Source organism: Solanum lycopersicum, chromosome 11, assembly GCF_036512215.1.
Source record: "Solanum lycopersicum chromosome 11, SLM_r2.1".
NCBI classification, from domain to species: Eukaryota; Viridiplantae; Streptophyta; class Magnoliopsida; order Solanales; family Solanaceae; genus Solanum; species Solanum lycopersicum.
The window spans coordinates 59468976-59488137 of record NC_090810.1 but is presented as its reverse complement, the minus strand read 5'-3'; the positions used below and the strand labels follow the sequence as shown (position 1 = coordinate 59488137).

Genomic DNA, 19162 nt, shown 5'->3' with positions numbered 1-19162 from the left:
TATTTGATATAAAATTTTAATTTATGATCAAATTTTTGTAAGATATAAAATAAGTACAACAACAAATAATAACACACATCAAGAAATAAGAAACTAACTCATATTTTAATGTAAAAAGGATATTATAATTGTACGAATATAAAAATACTGTAACCTGCTAAAGTATAATAATGGAACTACTTTTTCTTTTAAATTATTAGTATTATAATAATATTATTGTATTTATATTATTATCACTGTTTTGGATGAATTAAAATATAAGAAGAAAAAAAAGAGGAAAAGTTCAAAGTACATCTTTGTTCATATATGGTCACTATATTGTTTTAAGTGATTTTTTAAAAAAAAAACCATTTTTAGCCAAATCTTTTTAGTATATATCATTTAAATTTTAACATTTAGTTCTTAATTATAAAGAGAGTTATTTATGAATCAAAATTAATATAATATTTTCTAACATTTATATTTCAAAAAAAAAAATCACATGTAAATTCATAAAATAATATAATTAAACCATTAAAAATGTAACCTATGTAAATTACAGCAATGAAATTACAATAATCTCCCTAACAATATGATCATAACCACATAAAAAGTTATATTTTTCATAAATGTTAGTCAGATATCTCGAATTTCATCTTAATATAAAATGATCTTTGTTAATTTTTTTCTTACTTCAACATAATACTTAGAAAATTAATTTGAATATCAAAATTACATTTAATTAAAATTATAATAATCTCCTTAACAATATGATCATAACCACATAAAAAGTTCTACTCATAAATTTGGGTCAAATATCTCAATTTTAATCTTAATATAAAATGATCTTTCTTAATTTTTTTCTTACTTCAACATAATACTTTAGAAAATTAATTTAAATATCAAAATTACATTTAATTAAAATTACAATAATCTCCTTAACAATATGATCATAACCACATAAAAAGTTCTATTCATAAATTTTGATCAGATATCTCGAATTTCATCTTACTATAAAATGATCTTTGTTAATTTTCTTCTTACTTCAATATAATACTTTAGAAAATTAATTTGAATATCAAAATTACATTTAATTAAAATTACAATAATCTCCTTAATAACATGATAATACACCACCTAGGAATTTTTTTTAGATATTTCGAACATGATCTTAATATAAAATTATCTTTTTTTAATTTTTTTCACTTTGATATAATACTTATGATTTTGTGAATGTAAATTTGAATATATAAGTCTGTCCGTATTCCGTAGCAATATAGATATCGAATATCGATTTTTTTTTTTTTTTATGTTCGAATATTATATGGAATTGGCTCATTTAAGGATAGATGTACAGTGAGTGAAATGACTTTTAAGACCCACGCCACGTACTGTTAAAAAGAAAAAAAATTGAAAAAATGGTTGGGTCAAATCAGTCAGAAAATAAAATCTTCTGCCAAAATGCCTACTCTGCCCTTTTGTGGTCTAATGCACTCTGCCAAAATGGTTAAAAAGATTTATTGCTTCTTTCTTTTTATCTTTATTGCTTCTTTCTTTTTGTCTTCGCGAGGTAGGAATAAAGTCGAGATCTAGATTTAAAAATTACGATAATATATTAAATATATTATTATTGTTATTATTATAACCAAAATGCATTTTTTTTTAAAAAAAATATAACCAACGAAGGTCGTGGTAAAGTGATAAGTACTTCTATATATTTTTTGATTTCGAATTTCTCTTGATACAAAACATCTTTATAAGAAAGTGATTAATCTCTCAAACACAAACTATTTGATATAAATTCAAATTTAATCGAGTTTCAATATGAATACCAGATATCAAAGAATTAAAGTGAGAAGTCATATTTGAAGATATAACTTTGGGAGATTTTGTTATTTTTTATTTTTTTTTAAAATTAGAGCCTTGATGCAATTTTATGATTTTTTTTTTCTATCTTACTCTGTGCTCAACACGAACCCAAACTACAAAGTCTATCTCCAAATCTCCAATATATTATGCTTGCGTATCTCATCTATCAATACTATATCATCTGTAAATGACATACACCATGACAATTTTCTTTGAATATATCGCGTTGATTCATTCATCACCAAAACAGACCAAAAAAATGGACAAAAAATTTAACGACAGTATAATAGTTAAACGTTTTACTAGATACTATTATAAATACTTATTCCCAAAGTTTATGCTATTTGATAAACTTTTAAGGGGTTCTCGATAACTTAAATCAATTAGTTTCTTCTCTTCCATGAAATTAGGGCTAGATAGAAAAGTTACTACAACTAGATACTAGTACTCAACATGTTGGTGAAGGACAAATCAAATCTAGTTAGTTAGTAGTGTTTGAATAGTGGAAAATAAATATATAGTCACATGTCCAACCTAGGGTTTTCAAGTCTTTGATTGACAACACAATACTAATTAATTTTTTAGTTAAATTAAATGACCCCATTCTAATCATGGGATTTTCAATTTTTCCCCTATAAATCTCTCATAAAAAAACATTTTAAATATATATACTAAATAGTACTCCCTATTGATCTCACATATTAATCTAGTGGGATTAGTTGAATATGTTGCTGTTTACCATTACTTTTAACCAACTTTTTCCCTTCATAATTACAGTAATTTGCAGTCAAATTTCATAATTAGTAGAGTAATTAACAAGGTGGGGTTCTTTAATTTGTCCTCTTCAAATAGTTTAGACTTTTTCCCCCCCCATTTAAATAGCTTCTTGTTAACATAGAGTCCATTGTTCTTTATTATTGGTGGTGTTATGTCCCCTTCCTAATTACCTTTCAATTTTGTTAAAATTTTGCTATCATTACCTTACATGTTATGTTAAGAATTACATTATAAATTTGCTAAATAGTTTCTCTTATTTATATATATATATATATATATATATATATATAACCTCATAATATTTAAACGAGTCTTTTATCTAGTATGTATGGGGTGAAGGTATTTTCTAACTAATTGTAACAATAATATATCTAATAAATCACCTTGGATGAAGCAACAAGGCTTTAGGTCATCATTGTCCAACTTTTCTTATTCTCTTTTAGTATTTTTTTTTTCGACGATAATTCTATGACTCAGTTCTACATGATTCCTCATTATTCTAGCTCGGTCCATGTAAAATCTATGGGACATTACATATTACTTTCAATGTAAGGAAAAAAAAGTCTCGTTTATGTTCTTAATCTTCGATGAATAAGTTCCAATATGACCGTAATTTGAAATCATAACAGAGTAAACTTAGACCTCTAATAATTTCAAACACGTGAACTTCACTTACAGAACGAAATTACTAATTAACAATATTAGTATAAATTAACTAAAAACTTTGACCTTTTCTACTACCATGATACAAGAGTTACACTCATTCTCATATCATAAACTTACAATAGTCATGAAAAATATATATAAAAGGGTAAAAAGTGGAAGAAACAAAAGAAAGGGGTTAATATTATATTAAAAGTAAAATTAAAAAAATGAAATCTTAGAATAATATTTGAAATGTGTTACAAGGAATGTTAGAGTGAGGGGACCAAAAGTATAGTATATATTAATAATATATTATAATAATAACAATTGTTTGAAAATAACAAATTAAAGTGGTTTCTTAATTCCGGACCAACACTTCCCATTATAAAAGCAATATGCGCATGATAACTATACCCCCTTTTATTCCCTCATCCATCTCATCATTCTCAATTTTCTAAGGTTCCTCAACCCCACCCCCCACCCCCACCATTATTCCGAACGTTCGTTTTTAATCACATGTTTTATGTTCGAGTTTTCAATCGAAGAGTTTTGAAAATTACAAATGTTTTATCCTTATAGCAAGTTGAGTTAATTTAGTCTGAATTCAAAGTCGCAAATTCAAGTCTTGAAAAATAGACTCTACTTTCGCATGTTCAGCATGCAGATTATTGAATGATCGATCGAAGCATCAGTATTTCTTTGATTCATTGTTGATATTAAGCCTCTCTATCTACTTAGTTTAAGGTGCTATCTCATTCAGATAGATTATTGTAATGATAAAACTAAAAAATTTATTAGTCATGATATATTTCTAATACAATTTATAACTACAAATTATTTTTAGTGAAATAATCAAGACTATCGGTGTAATTTAATATGTTATACTATATTATTATTCTAGAGTATTTTTTAAGTTTTCATATCATGTTTGATTTATAAAATTACTTATAGGGGTATGTTAACTTTATCATGGTTGCTATTAAAAATTACCTCTGTTAATTTAATGTGGTGGTATAAAAGTATTTACATTATTAAATACATATAACTTAATTCCTAATAAGTAAAATTGTCAAATGAATATTTGGATTCAAATATGACAAGTAAGATGATTATACTCTTTATTTATAGCCTTTTTTTTTATTGATAATTGACTCAAACAAAACTAGAAAGATTTACTATTTTAATAAATTTGTTTGTATATCAAATAAATCGAATTAGTAAATTTCGACAAAAATAACTAAAAAGTAATCTTAAAGGGTTAAAGTATGATTCTAATATACCTTTTTTACATTATCCTTCACACTATTTTCTTTTTATTTCTTCGATCAATGTACGATATTCACTTTATAATTCGATTTAAGATCGAATATTTCAATTCAAAGAGTAACATACTCCTTATTAACAAAGACTTCATATCTAACGTTCGTATCCGATAAACCCCCACACTCTCTACCACCAAAACAATATATCCCCACCGTCCAATAATAGGTTGTCTACTATACTATTTTGGATGTCCACAATATTTATCCACTTTACGAAATCAATAAATAATTTTACACTTTAGTTTTTAATTTACCCTTATATTAATCATAGTTATTTCTCTATTACATTTTTTATGACATTACATCTGTTATAGTATTTTCAAAGAGTAATATAATAAAGTTACTCTTCTATTTATAATCTTCTACGAAGAATACAAAGTTAATAACGAACAAATATTATCGAATAGAACGAGTATAAAAAATAATATATATGGAGTAAAACTTTTAAAATGACATCACATTTTCAAGTGCTTTTAAGTAAAAGTGCATGCGTAAAAAGAGATGTCACGTGCTTCCCACGGATGACCTAGAAAACAGAAAAGCCAGCAATGTAATGTGGTATAAAATTAAATCAATTTTATATTTGACAAAAAAAAAAAAAAACTATGTAATATAAAATAAATTCTCTATATATATAATATAAAAGTGGTAGTATTATTTTATTTAATTTTAGTATGAAACGACATGGCTTAGCTTTTTGAAAAGCAAATACAGAAAAAAAGTTAACAATTATTTTTGTACTATTTTTTTTATTTTTATAATAGAGTATGGTTAAGATCAATCTTTTAGATTCAATCATTGTGTATTTTATTAGGAAAAAATAAAATAAAGAATTAGGGTTTCATTTTTTTAAATTTCTTTTAGTTATAGGTAGGAAGTGATTTATGACTTTCAAAGAACATTCTTATTCTAGATCCATTATATTATTTTTAGTAAGTTAATTTGTGATAATATATTCTAGTATCAAATGAAACTTTAGAAAAGAAAAAAAATATGAATATTCTATATATATATATATATATATATATATATATATAGAAGTGGTTTAATATGTGGAGAAGAGTGAAATTAGTGTGGAAAAAATAAAGTATAAGCTTTGGTGATATGAATTTATACCATTTTGTTCTCCTTTTAGTGAATATATAGTTTTTATATCTCATGAATATTATATTTTTAAATTTTAATATTAAGTCAATTTAAAGATACTTTAATGTACTATGATATTGTTTTGTTTAGGGCAATTAAGAACTTTTTTTTTATATGAAAGGTTTCACTTCATTAATCAAGAGTATATAATAGTTTATATCTAGTTCCTTTTCATCAAGTTTTTTTGACATATTTAAAATGTTAAAAAATTAAAATAAGATCGGGGAATGGTTGATAGGCTTTCGAGGCATTTCAGACTTTACTTCTTGTTATTTATATGATTTTTTTTCTCATTTCAGAAGTGGACATAATTGATCGAGCGAGATTCAATTCCCTAGCTAGGTTTGAAAAGAAATAGGATCTGCAACTCGATTTGAGATGAAAATTACAATAGCTTTAAGGCATCATACTCAGGAGACACGCACTCGGCTCTCTCAGAATTCTATCTTTAGTCAGTTGATAACTTTCTAAGCGTTAGTACTTAGCTTCTTTTACGCTCGACAAAAATTAAGTAAAAAAAAATATTTAACATTATTTTAAGGCGTATAGAATATATTATTTTATGGATTATTGGCTAGTATTCTTATACTCTCATTTTTAAGTTTGAGAATTCACTTTTTAAATTTGAAAAATAGTGTCTTTCTATTTATAGACCAACCAAGACACTCATGTCATTGACCAATCTAATTTACTTTTTATGAAAGAATATAATTAATTTCGAATGAATATAACAAATATTACAATATTCCAAATAACACCATTTCATGAAAGAATATAATTAATTTTGAAAAAAAAAGTATGGAATATGTTGGTGAATTCGTCAATTACACCAACACAAAGATCTCTCTTTTTTGACTTATTAATATTCACATACATATTTACGGACTCAATATATACTGTTTATAACAATTAAATATATCGTAGTTCAAAATAACAATCGTAATTTGACATTTTTCACGACATAACATAGGATTTGTTTTTCTAATTTTTCCATAGATAACTAAGAGCTAAACATACACAATTTTTTTTCAAAAAAAAGAGGGTCACATTATTAAGACATTTATAATTTTATCTATTAAGTTTAAATTAAATATGAGACTTTGATGTACGTATAATAATATACATAAAAGTGATTATTTCATTTAATGAAGCTCTTACTAAATCACTTTTTTGTTTAGACTTACTATAGAACTAATCCAACTAATTAATCGGCTAATTGTATGAGTTTCAACTACCCATTAAAATTTAAATGCAGCCCTTTTTATGGTTCACGAGTCTTTTGGTCATTCATAAATATAACAGTTTTTTCGATACGAATCTAAATTAGTTAGACTGATCAAATTTAAATTTACTATCATAGCAAAAAAAAATTATAATTCAATGAACGTAAATGTTAAGGTTCTTAATAAGAATAGAATGGAGCTACTTTTTTCAAAGAGATAAAATATGTTAATTTAATTGAAAATCGCTGCATTTTTTTTTAAAAATAATAATCACATTTTGCAAAATCGCTGCAGTAGCAGCGATTTTGCTTTTTACGGTGGAGTAAATCGTTGTTGTTCCAACGATTTTGTCGTTTTTGGTTAATATAAAATTTTATATACCGTTTTAGAATGTTTGTTAATATATATACCCTTTAGGCTTCGGACTCTCTCTCTCTCTCTATATATATATATATATATTATTTTTTTTCTTGATGAAATACTAAATCCAACAAACACTTTACTCTATTAGTGAACTTAATTATTAAATATATATCCAAATTAATCGTGTCAATGTATTCCGAATATCGAATGATTAAATAATATAGAGGGACATGTATTTTGACCAATCCATGATCAGATCGTTACTAATCGTGCCAGTATATTCCGAATATCGAAATGATTAAATAATATAGAGGAACATATATTTTGACCAATCCATGATCAGATCGTTACTAATCGTGTCAGTATATTTCGAATATCGAAATGATTAAATAATATAGAGGGACATGTATTTTGACCAATCCATAATCAGATCATTACTAGTACCACATAGACATTACATAAAGTTTTAGCTCTTGTCCATGCTGTCATTTTATTTGATATGATTTCCAAGAGGGGCTAAAAATTCAACAAATTAGTTGACAAAGGTATATATGCTATGATTAAAATTTCTTCTTTTCTTTGAAATTTGATATAATTTTGTTGTTGAAAGCTTGAATTCAACTCCACCTTCTAAAGAAAACTTGCTTTTATTTACACCTCAATCCCAAAAAATATTAAACCAAGTGAAAATTACTTCTAAGATTTCAAAGTAAAAGAATCTTACCTTTTTGACAAAAAAATCTTTTCACGCTTGTAAGTATTTTTATTATATCTAAAATATGGTATTTCTTTTGATGTATTTTGGGGTTGATTTCTGAATTTTCCAGTGTCTTCATCAGAGACATGCGTTAAGAGATTGATGCACGATATTCATTTTGAAATATATTAATTACCTACGATGAATCTAAAGTTATTTCGATAAGAGTAAGTTATATTGAACAGTTAAGTCAATGAGAGTATTATAACAAATTTGTTGTTATTATGTCATATGAGATTCAACATGTTATGTTTCTCTTTATATCAATTTGTGATATGACAAAACAATTGAGGGAAATTTTCAACAAACAAGAATGATTATATGCAAAGCAATATGTTAAAAAAGATGGTACATAAAGAAGTGTAAATTTGTTGAGAGAATGTCCCAAAATGACATGACATATTTACAAAGATTGACTATCAAGGACCATAATAGGGACAATATGAGTTCCTATTTCTTTGTTGTACAATCAATGTTTTATGATGAGCATTGCTCAAAGTCAAACTTAGGGTTTTTTTTTGTATCCTTTTTTTTTTTTTTACAATCTTTATTTAGCTTTTTAGATAGATTGATGGGATTAACATTCTTCCACTTTGTCCCCCTTCTTTTCTCCCCCCCCCCCCCCCCCCCCCCCCTCTAATTATTTTTTATCCCAATAATACAGTTCGAATTTCGAGAATCAAGTAGTTTAATTTTGATTGTGAATTCAGGCTTAAAAACATATATGGAAACAGCAATCGGTAATTCGAAATTTCTGAAAGACGTATGAAAAAGTTATAGTAAAAGAAAGACTTGTTTGAATTTCGAAATTTGAAAAGTGTCAGATATATTAGGTCGGAGGGATTAATATTTTTTTTTTTTAAAAAAAATAAATATTTGTAATGGGTGGAGGGTTCACATCTTTACTTTTGCCAAGAGCCATTCCTTTTTTTCTCATAGGAAAAGGAATAAAATCCATTGCTTCCTTAATTCCTTTTTGGGCCCCACTATGGTCCAATCAAAGTCCTTACCTTTAAGTGGGCCCAATTCTGTCTGGGCCTGTAATTGGGCCCATCTTGCGTGAATCAATAGAATGCTGAGTTGGGTTGGTGTTGTTGAAGTGCAAAGTTGGGCCCACCATTTATACATTGGATATGACATGCTTGTTTATTACACTTTATACATACTGTCCGTTTCCGATAGACCCTCGATAATCTTAACCTTATCTTGTGAAGGGTAAAAAGGTTGTTTTCAATGGACCCTCGATAAGAACTATACAATAATAAACTCAGTGAAATTTCATAAGTTGAGTCCGAGAGGTTGAAGTATATGCAAATTATTACACATTTGAAATATAGCTTAAACCGGTGATCTCAAAATTAGCTAAGATGTGAACTACACATATTTTCATAAATTTCACGAGTAAAACTCTGTAACAATATTTTAAAATTTTACTTGTGAAATTAAAATTCACTAAAAATAGCATTTAAGGACTATTTCTTCATTATATTATTCTATTGAATTAAGTTTTTATCAACGATAATATTTTGAAATTTTACTTAGTAAAATCGAAATTCAATAATAGGAACTAAAAAGTAATCAAATTTATAAAATTTACCCTCCGACCATAAAGCTTAAGTCCACTAACCGTTAAATATGGGGTAAAGAGATCATTGAAGGATCTTTTTATTTAGAAAAAAATATCATTTGTCCCTTATTTGACTTATTGTTATATTATTATAATAATTATATATAATAAAGTTTTTTTTTTTAAAAGTGAGAAATGTACTTATTTAATATTATTTTCACTATATCGTTAGAAGTTTTAGATTGAAGTCTTAAATTCTTTCACTTTTTTTTTTCTTTTTACATAAAAATACAAATTTGAATCTTTTATATTTATGGTGATGAGATGAAATTGCAATTATTATAGTAAACCATTTATTTTGTTTTTTGGGATCCATGGGGAAAAAGACATTTTTGTAGTGTTACATAAGATTTTAATACCTTTGACAGATGTCACTCTATTAGAGGTGGCTGTTGTATGGGAGCCCATGCATAGTGGTTTCGAATCGCAAATTTAGATTTAGTTGAGTTTCAATATAAATATCGTACTTCAATATAAGTATTACCATCATATGTTTAATAAAAGAACATATTCCATACACATGACAAGCTAAGGACTCGATTAAATTTGAATATCGTGAAGTCCCACAATGTTTCTTCATAAAAACGACTTTATAGTTTATACAGAATGATCTTGAACTCGAAATTTCTGATTAAGAACGAAAGAGAAATGGATGATAAATTTGAAGGATATGAAGTAGTTTGATATACAATAAATGAAGGACATAACTGAATTACCATATGAGTATTCTCATGGTAAAAATGGTCCAATTTTTTTTTCTTTTTTTTTTTTGTTATAATGATAATAAAAGTTTTGATGAAATATTGTACAAAAATGTTGAAAAATATAGGGGTCCATACATTGCTTCTGTTTGAATTTAATAGGTAAATAATTTATTGCTACTGAACCATAATGTACTGAGCTATCTTTCTTGGTTTGTGTTAAAAGATTTAGACCAGTCCAATTTGATTAATAGGGTTTTCTTTATTTGACTAAGTAGGTTGAAAAATTTATAACTTCCTCTTTCATTTTATTTTTATTTTTTTGAAAAATCTAATGATTTAAATGTTTGGTTTTGTAATACTACGAGAGTCTTTTAGAAACAGTCTTTTTTACTTTCACGAAATAGTGATAAAATCTGCATAGACTCTCATTTGTTGTTGGTGGTTTTGTGGTTCTATAGGGTTTGCTAGTAAGGTAGTAAGTGATTTGAAGTTTTCGAGCTTGCAATTATAGTTCAATATGAAAGGGTGTTTTGACACTACGATAAAAGTTTTTGTCGCGTAGTTAAGAGGTCATAGGTTCAAATAATCATCGAAATTATCTCTAAGAGAAAAGCAAAGTATTCGTCAGGGGAGCTTTGACATAACTATAGAAGTTGTTGTTATGTGATAAAGAGGTGATGAGTTAAGTGTTCATATTATGAAAATAGATTTCAATAAAAATGCAAGGTAAAGTTGAATACTATAATAAATCAAGTACAAATAATACACAATAATTTATATACAAATATTTGTCTCTCATCAAACGGCCTTATCGAAAACAAGTTCTCTACCTTCGTAAGGTTTAAACATCACCCTCCACGGACTTTACCTGCGTCCGTTGTTGTATCGTAGCTGCATCAAATGAGTTTGAATGGTGGAACAACAATGACAACAACATATGCAATGTAATCCCACGAGTGAAATATGAAAAAGGAAGGATCGTATGCAGACCTTACCTTTAACTTACCTTTGTGAGGTAAAGAGGTTTCCGGTAGGTTCGGCACAACACAGCATGGAACAACATGCACAACAAATAAAAATGAACATTGAAATATGAAAATTATACTAATAGATACAGAAATGTTAACATAGATATTAATAGCTTAACTATGTCCAAAGTCACTATCATTCTCTGAACTTCCCAAGCATTTCATTCTCCTTGTTTGTTCAAGCACCAAGTACTAAAAGAAGACAACAAAAATGTTTGACATAGGTATTGGTAGATTCAAAGGACCAAGCCATTGTCATAAACTGAGCTCCTCCAAGCACTTCATTGCCGTTGATTCATCAACCTCGGTGCCAGCATTGGTCCCAGTTTCCTTGGGCTGAGCTAAGGGCCTGCTTGGAGCAATTGTAGCTCGTGCCATAGCTTCCTCAGGCTGAGATGATGGCCTACTTGCTGTAGTAGTAGCATGTGCCACAGTTTCCTTTTTGGCTGGTGGAGTAGCATATACCGGGATAGCCTGCCTAATACAGACAGGTGGTGCAACTCGAACTGAACGGGCCTGCATCATTTGAGTTGGGCATCCGGTTGGTTGTGGACGAGGTGGTGCAGAGAAAACTGGCACTGCTGTTCTAATTGTAACAGGCGGAGCAATACCATGGTAAGGTGTCCTATTATATTGTCTAACTGGCATATATGGTGGAGCTGCCCCTGGAGCATGAGATATACGGGTGGAAACAGTGCGGCCTTCTGATGATGAAGCTTGTGATTGTGGCAGCGGCTGTGATAACGAGGAATGGCTGTCATTTATTGTCGCAGAGGACGATCTGTAACGATTAACTGTTTTAGGGCAGATTAAGGGGAGGATTTTGGATGACGTGACTGCAGGACGCTGTGGACTTGATGGTCGAGGAGATGGAATTGGGAACTTCTTCTGGAATGGTATTTGCACCTTGCCAGATTTGGCCATTTCTAACTGTTCCTTCAAACGGTAATTCAGTAAGGCTCTTGCTATTCTGATCTGTTCCTGCTCATCATTGTTCTCCAGTTCAGATGATAAACTTGCATCTTGCTGCGCCACTGTAAAGAAACAAACCTTTTTACTGCCCACGAAACTTGTTCCACATTTTCAGAAAGAAGCAATTATGTAGATATCTTTATAACATCATGCAGCATAATGATGAGCTAAAGGAAGTTTGTACTACTACTAAGGAATCATCAGAAACAGAACACATTTCCATGATGGATGAGCCAACAAGAAGCTCTTAAGTTCTGATAGGCAAGTCAAAAAAGCAACATGAATCTTAAAGACGAAAAAATAAATTTAGGTGGCATTTGGATTTACGTTTTGGTTTAGATGTTGAAAAGTAATTTCGGGTAAAGTAAGTGTTTGGATAAGTTTAAGCATAAATGTATCAAGAACATTTGGGCTGGTTTAGTATGAAGACCTGTCTTTGGGTGTTTATATATCCCCGTCCGATTTCCAACCAGCTACATTTAAACCATAAAGGCAGAATATACAACAACAACATATCCAGTGTAATCCCACAAGTGGGGTCACAGAAGGGTAGAGTATACTAGACCATACCCCTACCTTGTACAGATAGAGTGTACAGATACCGCTTTTATTTTTTTGGTAAATGTTTATTTCCATCAAAACTCCTTAAGTTGAAACTCACAAGTTATTCTATGTATCAAGTGAGAATGAGAATATGAGCTATAAGCAATAGGCTGTAGATGCAACAGTATAAGCTGCTCATCTGATGAGCTTGAGAATTTTCTTGCAGGAAAAAGGTGAACGGATAAGACTCTACATGAAAAGTTTGGTGGGTGTAAAGGAAATAAACTAGTTACCTTCTGTAGTGACCATTTTGTATGCACCCCCTCACCCCTCCCCCTTCTTTTCCCAATTCCTTTGAAAATTTCAATCAAAAATCAGACTGAGCAAGTTAACACAAGCAAGAAAATCTGTTAGCTGAACACTAGCTAACTAGATAAGAATAAGATGACTGCATGTATTACAAGGAAAAGGAATCCGTGCATGTACTTGTTAAGAATCTTTTAAAATTTTAGTTCATCTTATTATCTATCCCAGGCCTGATTGACAATTAGAATACGTCTTTCTTTCTTTCCCTTGTCCTAGTTCTTTCTTCATTACAATATTACGTGCAAAGGTTACAGTGATAAAACTTCAAAAGACGAAGGAGAACTATACTGAAGTATTTGAATATACAAAAATTAGCAGTAGCATATACAGACCTTCTCCTCTCCAATCTCTGATACTTACAAGTTACAGATACTGTATACACTTGTAATAGAAGGGCATCCAGGTACACAAAGGATCCTGCATTCATGCAGGGTTCGGGGAAGGGTCTCATCCCAAGGGAGTGTGATGTAATGTAGGCAGTTTGCTTTGACACAAGCATGAGCGGCTTGTTATGCAGCTCAAACCCATGAGCTATTGGTCACACGGAGACAATTGTATACTCTAGCAATATAAAACATAAAGCGAGCACAGGAAAGACACATCTTTTCTAGAATAAAAAGGAGCAACACATATGAACCTACTACCACACAGATTCAGTGCACTGTTTCACAGATTATGAGCAGCATATGCAGAACATATTGACTATAACACTCTCTGCAATTTCTAAAGGTAATATATTATCTTTACTGAATGGGAGCCTTACATTGTTTCAACGATGACCAAGCTGCCAGGGCAGAATTCTTCTCAGCTTGCTTTTTGTTCTTGGCAGGTTCACCAGTAAACGTGATTCCAGCCAATTCTACAGTCCCTGTAAACACGGGTTGGTGGCCAAGTCCTGACCGATATGTTGTGTACTGAGGCAAAGGAGCTCCAACTCTTTGCGCTATCTCTTGCAACAGATTTTTATAGACGCCTGTTTCATCCTACAATGAGTTCATCCAACAAAGAAAACAACAGAACTTCAGCAATGTCATCAAACCAGTGACTTATAGTCAGCACGAGAAATTAGTGTCTTATATAATTAATTGTACTGTTATTCATTGTGCAAACAATGCTGCAGTATAGGGTGTTGTTCGGTAAGAGGAAAAAAACATTTTGCTGCAAAGGTTTTTCAATTTTTTCATGCTTGACTGATCAAAACTTTTTGAAAACACTGCCTTTCAAAATGAGGAAAAAACAAATTCTACAAGTACCATTCCGAATTTATTGTGCACCCCACCCCGCTCCGGTAGTATTTATCTAAGATTATATACATATGCATTTAGGATAATACTTTTTTGCTTACATACTGAATACAAGAAATAAGAAGCCTACTTATTTTCCTGGATTCTTTGAGATACCGAATCTCTACATAACTAGTATGTGATCCAAATCAATTTGCAGGAGGCCGTTCAATGAGGTGGAAAAACAGAATGAATAATTTTTCTACACCAACAACTTTCACTAGCCTCAAGTTAAGTTAGTATCTATCAAGAATCACAATATCAAAGTAACTATTCATTAAAATAGTCTCACATAAAATGAAGCATATGCCAATTTAATGCTTTCTCTGTTTCAAATTGTTTGTTGTACTTCTCTTTTTGGTTTGTTCTGAAAAAAATGTCTCTTTCCTAATTTGGCAACTCTTAAATTTCAACATCCCACATGACATGTTTAAATTCATAAGATTAAAGTACATTTTGGTACATTACACATATCTTTAGTTAAAATCACAAGATTCAAATTTTTATTTTTTTCTTAAACTCCGTACCAAGTTAAACTAAGACAAACAAATTAAAACGGCGTGAGTATGACATTTATGGACTAGACCTCATGGAAGTGGACAGCCACATGCAAATGCTTCTTCCAAGATAATAGAAGTAAATATATAGGGAGACAAAAGCCATAAATAGGAAGCTTGGCTAAATACTGTTTCTCCAACTGCCACACTGAACCAAATACCTTAAATATAGGGGGGCGTTTGATCATGAAAATAGTTGCGTTTGGCCATCAATAGAAATTGATTTTGTTTCAAAAAATTTTGAAAAATAAGTAAAAACGACTTTTTGGTGTTTCTCAAATCATGAAATCCAACTTCAAGTTGAATTCCGAAAGATCAAACGTGTTTTACAAAGTTCAACTCCGGAAAAAAGTTTTGGTCATGGACAAACGCCCCCTTAACACCCAATATTATTATTATGTCATATACTTACCCTCAATATTATAAATTATATGAATGAGCAAGAGTTAACACACATGATAAAAGTCAACAATGCCCATGTGTTCAGTCTCTGTCATGTAAAACAACTCCATAAATATAGAAGCAATTCTAGATTCAAATTAATTAACCTCTGAACTTCAACACATGTGCCAAACTCAAAGTTTGCCACATTCATCTTTTTTTAATAAAGTTGGTGACCGCACAGATTGCGACACCTCAACTATTCGAACGAGTACCCATTTCCTAAGAACATGACCAATAAGCGGATTCAGAATTTGAACTTATGGATTCAAAATCCTCGAATGGCGACCTCAAGTCCAATTTTTGTACGTATTTAATGAATTTTTGTAGCATGTATACATGATTAGAACCAAAACTACTTGATTCAGTCAAACACATATCATGATTGCTACCTCCACCCCTACACGCACCGGGTAACTACATCCACTAAGATTTAGACGGATGAACTAGGTAACTTTGACCATCGAAACTCGGATAGATGTTGCTCGGACTCTTCAAAAATGTCAGTGGGTGCATGTCAGATTCTCCAAAAGTACTGTGTTTTTGGAGAAATTGACACGAGTGCTGCATCGAAAATGAAGAGTTCGCGCAACTTAGATTCGTATATATAAGAAGAAACCACCCGAGGTTAGATAGTTTCTGCGCATGCCACCACTATTTTCTTCGACACAACTTGTGACACCTCAACTATTCGACTAAGTAGTACCTATTACTTCCTATCAACACATATACCAGATAACTCTGTCCACCAGTATTTAGCTGGATGATAGGAAATCAACCCCGAGCTTACGCGGTTTGTCACATTCTTAATCAAATGCAACAATGCTTACTTCAAAAACTAAATTAGTAGAATATAATTAATTAATATGAACTCAAGTAATTTTTAATTATGTCTTAATCACATAACCTCTTCAAAAAATATTAATTATTCATAAATTATATCTATTAAACACTCCATTCAAATGTTGACTGATTCCTACTACCCAATTTGACAGGTCTTATCTACATTTTCCACACTTATTTATTATGGGTCTTCAATAATGAAAAATAAATAAAATCTGTAAGGTAGGTAGCAAAATTCAATATGCAAAATCACTTGGGATAAAAAAAAAATTAAAAGTCTAAATATATATATAATAATTACTAAAATACCCTCATTTAAGGAAATTAATTATCAAAACAGTACAAGAAGACCCAAAACAGCTGTTATGCAAATGTATAAAGACAAGAATACCCTTATGGGTCATAATTAATTATGGTCCCTCCAAGAAACTTACCCTAAAAAAAAATACTTTTTTTCTTCTTTTTACCCCTACATTCAATGACCCAACTTTTCTATAAAAAAATAATAATAATCACCTGCATTTTTATACATTTAGTGGTTAAAAATTAGAGTAATAACACATTAATTAAACATGACTTCATCAATTTTAACTAATATTTTAAAATATATTTACTCATCAAATTGATATAACAAAAAAAAAATTATACTTCCTCAGTTTCATTTCATGTGACACTTTCTATTTTAGTCGGTCTAAAAAAAATATCATGTTACTATAATTAAAAATAATTCATCTTTAAAATTTCTTTTTTACCATAGTGAAATAATTAAACGATCATTTCATATGATATCATGTCAAGTCAAACAATATCGCCTGAAATGAAATGAGAGGATTAATACTTCTCTTATAAATTTTTAGTATTTAAACTTTAATTCGTAAAATATTGAGTTGATCTATCCAATTTAGTCGCTAAAATTAATCAATTTAACTCTCGAAAAGTCAAACACGACATTAATATTTCGATTTAGTCGGCACTCAAATGCGAATATTAAAAGTAATAAAAAAGGATTTCATTTGTAAAACTAGGACAAAGGGCATTTAGGTCATTTCACAACAATTAATTTCCCCAACTAACCTCATAAACCGGACTCATTAATTCCGGTCCAGAGCTCGAAAAAAGGACGAGTACAGTGGCGCACATTAACACAGTCAACACAAGCGGCGCACATTAGCAACACTTCGGCGGAGATAAACGGCAAAAATGCCGCCGGAACCCTATCTGTACAACAATAAAAGAGGAACATGGACGATATATATACTTACAAGTATACGCGCAGCTAGAGAATGAGAAGGACCACGGTTCGATAAAGCGTTAAGTGCAACTTCAGCGGCGGCGTGTTCAGCTTGCCGGAGTGTTGAGCAGTAATGAGGGCTCTCAAAATTCTCGCCGTTAAAGTTAACGACGGCCTTGAACCGCGGCGCGTGATCAGGACCTTCTCTTATACATACATAAGAGGGCAAATTGAAACAGCTCCTCTGTGCTAACTCCTGCAACTGATTCTTGTACATCTCTATCCCTAAAATACAGAAATGGGCAAATGGGTCGGGTTTATCTATGAAATGGGCAAATGGGTCTGAACAATTTCTGGTTTTCAGATGGGTTTTTGATAGAGTATTAGATAGCTAAACATGGCTGAAAATGGGTAAAACGGGTCGGATTTTTTGGGGGTTTTCAGATGGGTTTTTGATGAAGATGTGTGAGATTAACAAACATGGCTGAATTTTGTGATATGAATGTTGAATTTTTGGTGAAAGTTGAATGAAAGAGAAGAAGAAGAAATATTAATGGAAGAGATAACAAAAGCTTTGAATTTTAGTGGGGGAAGAATTAATGGTCTTCTTTAGTTATTGTAAGCTTTTTGGTTCTACCAAAGTCAGGAACAATAATGAAGGTAAATTGATTGCGGTGAAATGAATAAGATCGTGTTAGTATACCTTCCGAAATAAAAATTTGGCAATTTTGAGTTTTTTTATGTCATTTTTTTTTGAAAATTTTGAAGTTGTGTTTTAAAAATTATAAAATTAGGTTTCAAAAATATTCGAAGGTCAAATTTTTAAAATCAGATCAAATTTCATGATATGATATTTGAAGATAATTTTACGAAATTTATTTTCAATACACATGCTTGAATTTACATGTATGACGAAATTCAAATTCAACGTCTTATTCAATAACAATGAGATTCAAACTTAACGTCTTACTTAATTTGTGTTGAATATTGAAAAAGCATTTTGAATATAAAACGATATCATACTAAGCAAATTATGTCTCATTGGATTACTAAAGAGTCAATATCTTAACAAAGACGATGAGATTCGAGTTCGATTTTCTGTCTCACTATAATGGATGTTCAAAATTCATAGGCATACACTTGCTTAAATCCTACATGGTGTGATAAAACTCGAATTCAATATCTTATTCGATAACAATGAGATTCAAACTCAACATCTTACTGAACTTGTGTTAGATATTTAAACACCATTTTAAATGTAAAACAGTATTATTATAAGAAATGAAATTTCAAATTATGTTTCATTAAATAACTAAAAGTCAATATCTTAATAATGACAACGAGATTCGAATTTAGCATTCTACCTCACTACAATGAATGTTTAAAAGTTATTTTAAACATAAGCTTTAAATTATACTTTTTATGATATAAACTTAAATTAATCAAAATTTTACAAAAATAAAAAGAATAATATATATATATATAT

At 29.8% G+C, this 19162-nt stretch overlaps 1 protein-coding gene across 1 annotated transcript; it reads right to left on the bottom strand.

Moving 5' to 3' along the window:
- Positions 1 to 11485: 11485 nt before the first annotated feature.
- On the bottom strand, positions 11486 to 18389 carry LOC101259606 (double-stranded RNA-binding protein 2). Its single transcript, XM_004251089.5, has 3 exons — positions 17708 to 18389; positions 14085 to 14304; positions 11486 to 12474 (listed from the first exon to the last, which is right to left on the bottom strand). Exons 1-3 carry the CDS (start codon positions 17951 to 17953, stop codon positions 11696 to 11698), a joined length of 1245 nt encoding a protein of 414 aa, XP_004251137.2. The 5' UTR covers positions 17954 to 18389; the 3' UTR covers positions 11486 to 11695.
- Positions 18390 to 19162: the final 773 nt, after the last annotated feature.

Bases quoted from the DNA above. Each gene is read 5' to 3' on its own strand.
- LOC101259606 (XM_004251089.5), bottom strand. From the start codon at position 17,953: ATGTACAAGAATCAGTTGCAGGAGTTAGCACAGAGGAGCTGTTTCAAT. The intron at 14,305-17,707 runs GTAAGTATATAT...AACTCATTGTAG, and splicing joins CTCTAGCTGCGCGTATACTT to GATGAAACAGGCGTCTATAA. The intron at 12,475-14,084 runs GTAAGGCTCCCA...GTTTCTTTACAG, and splicing joins TTGGTCATCGTTGAAACAAT to TGGCGCAGCAAGATGCAAGT.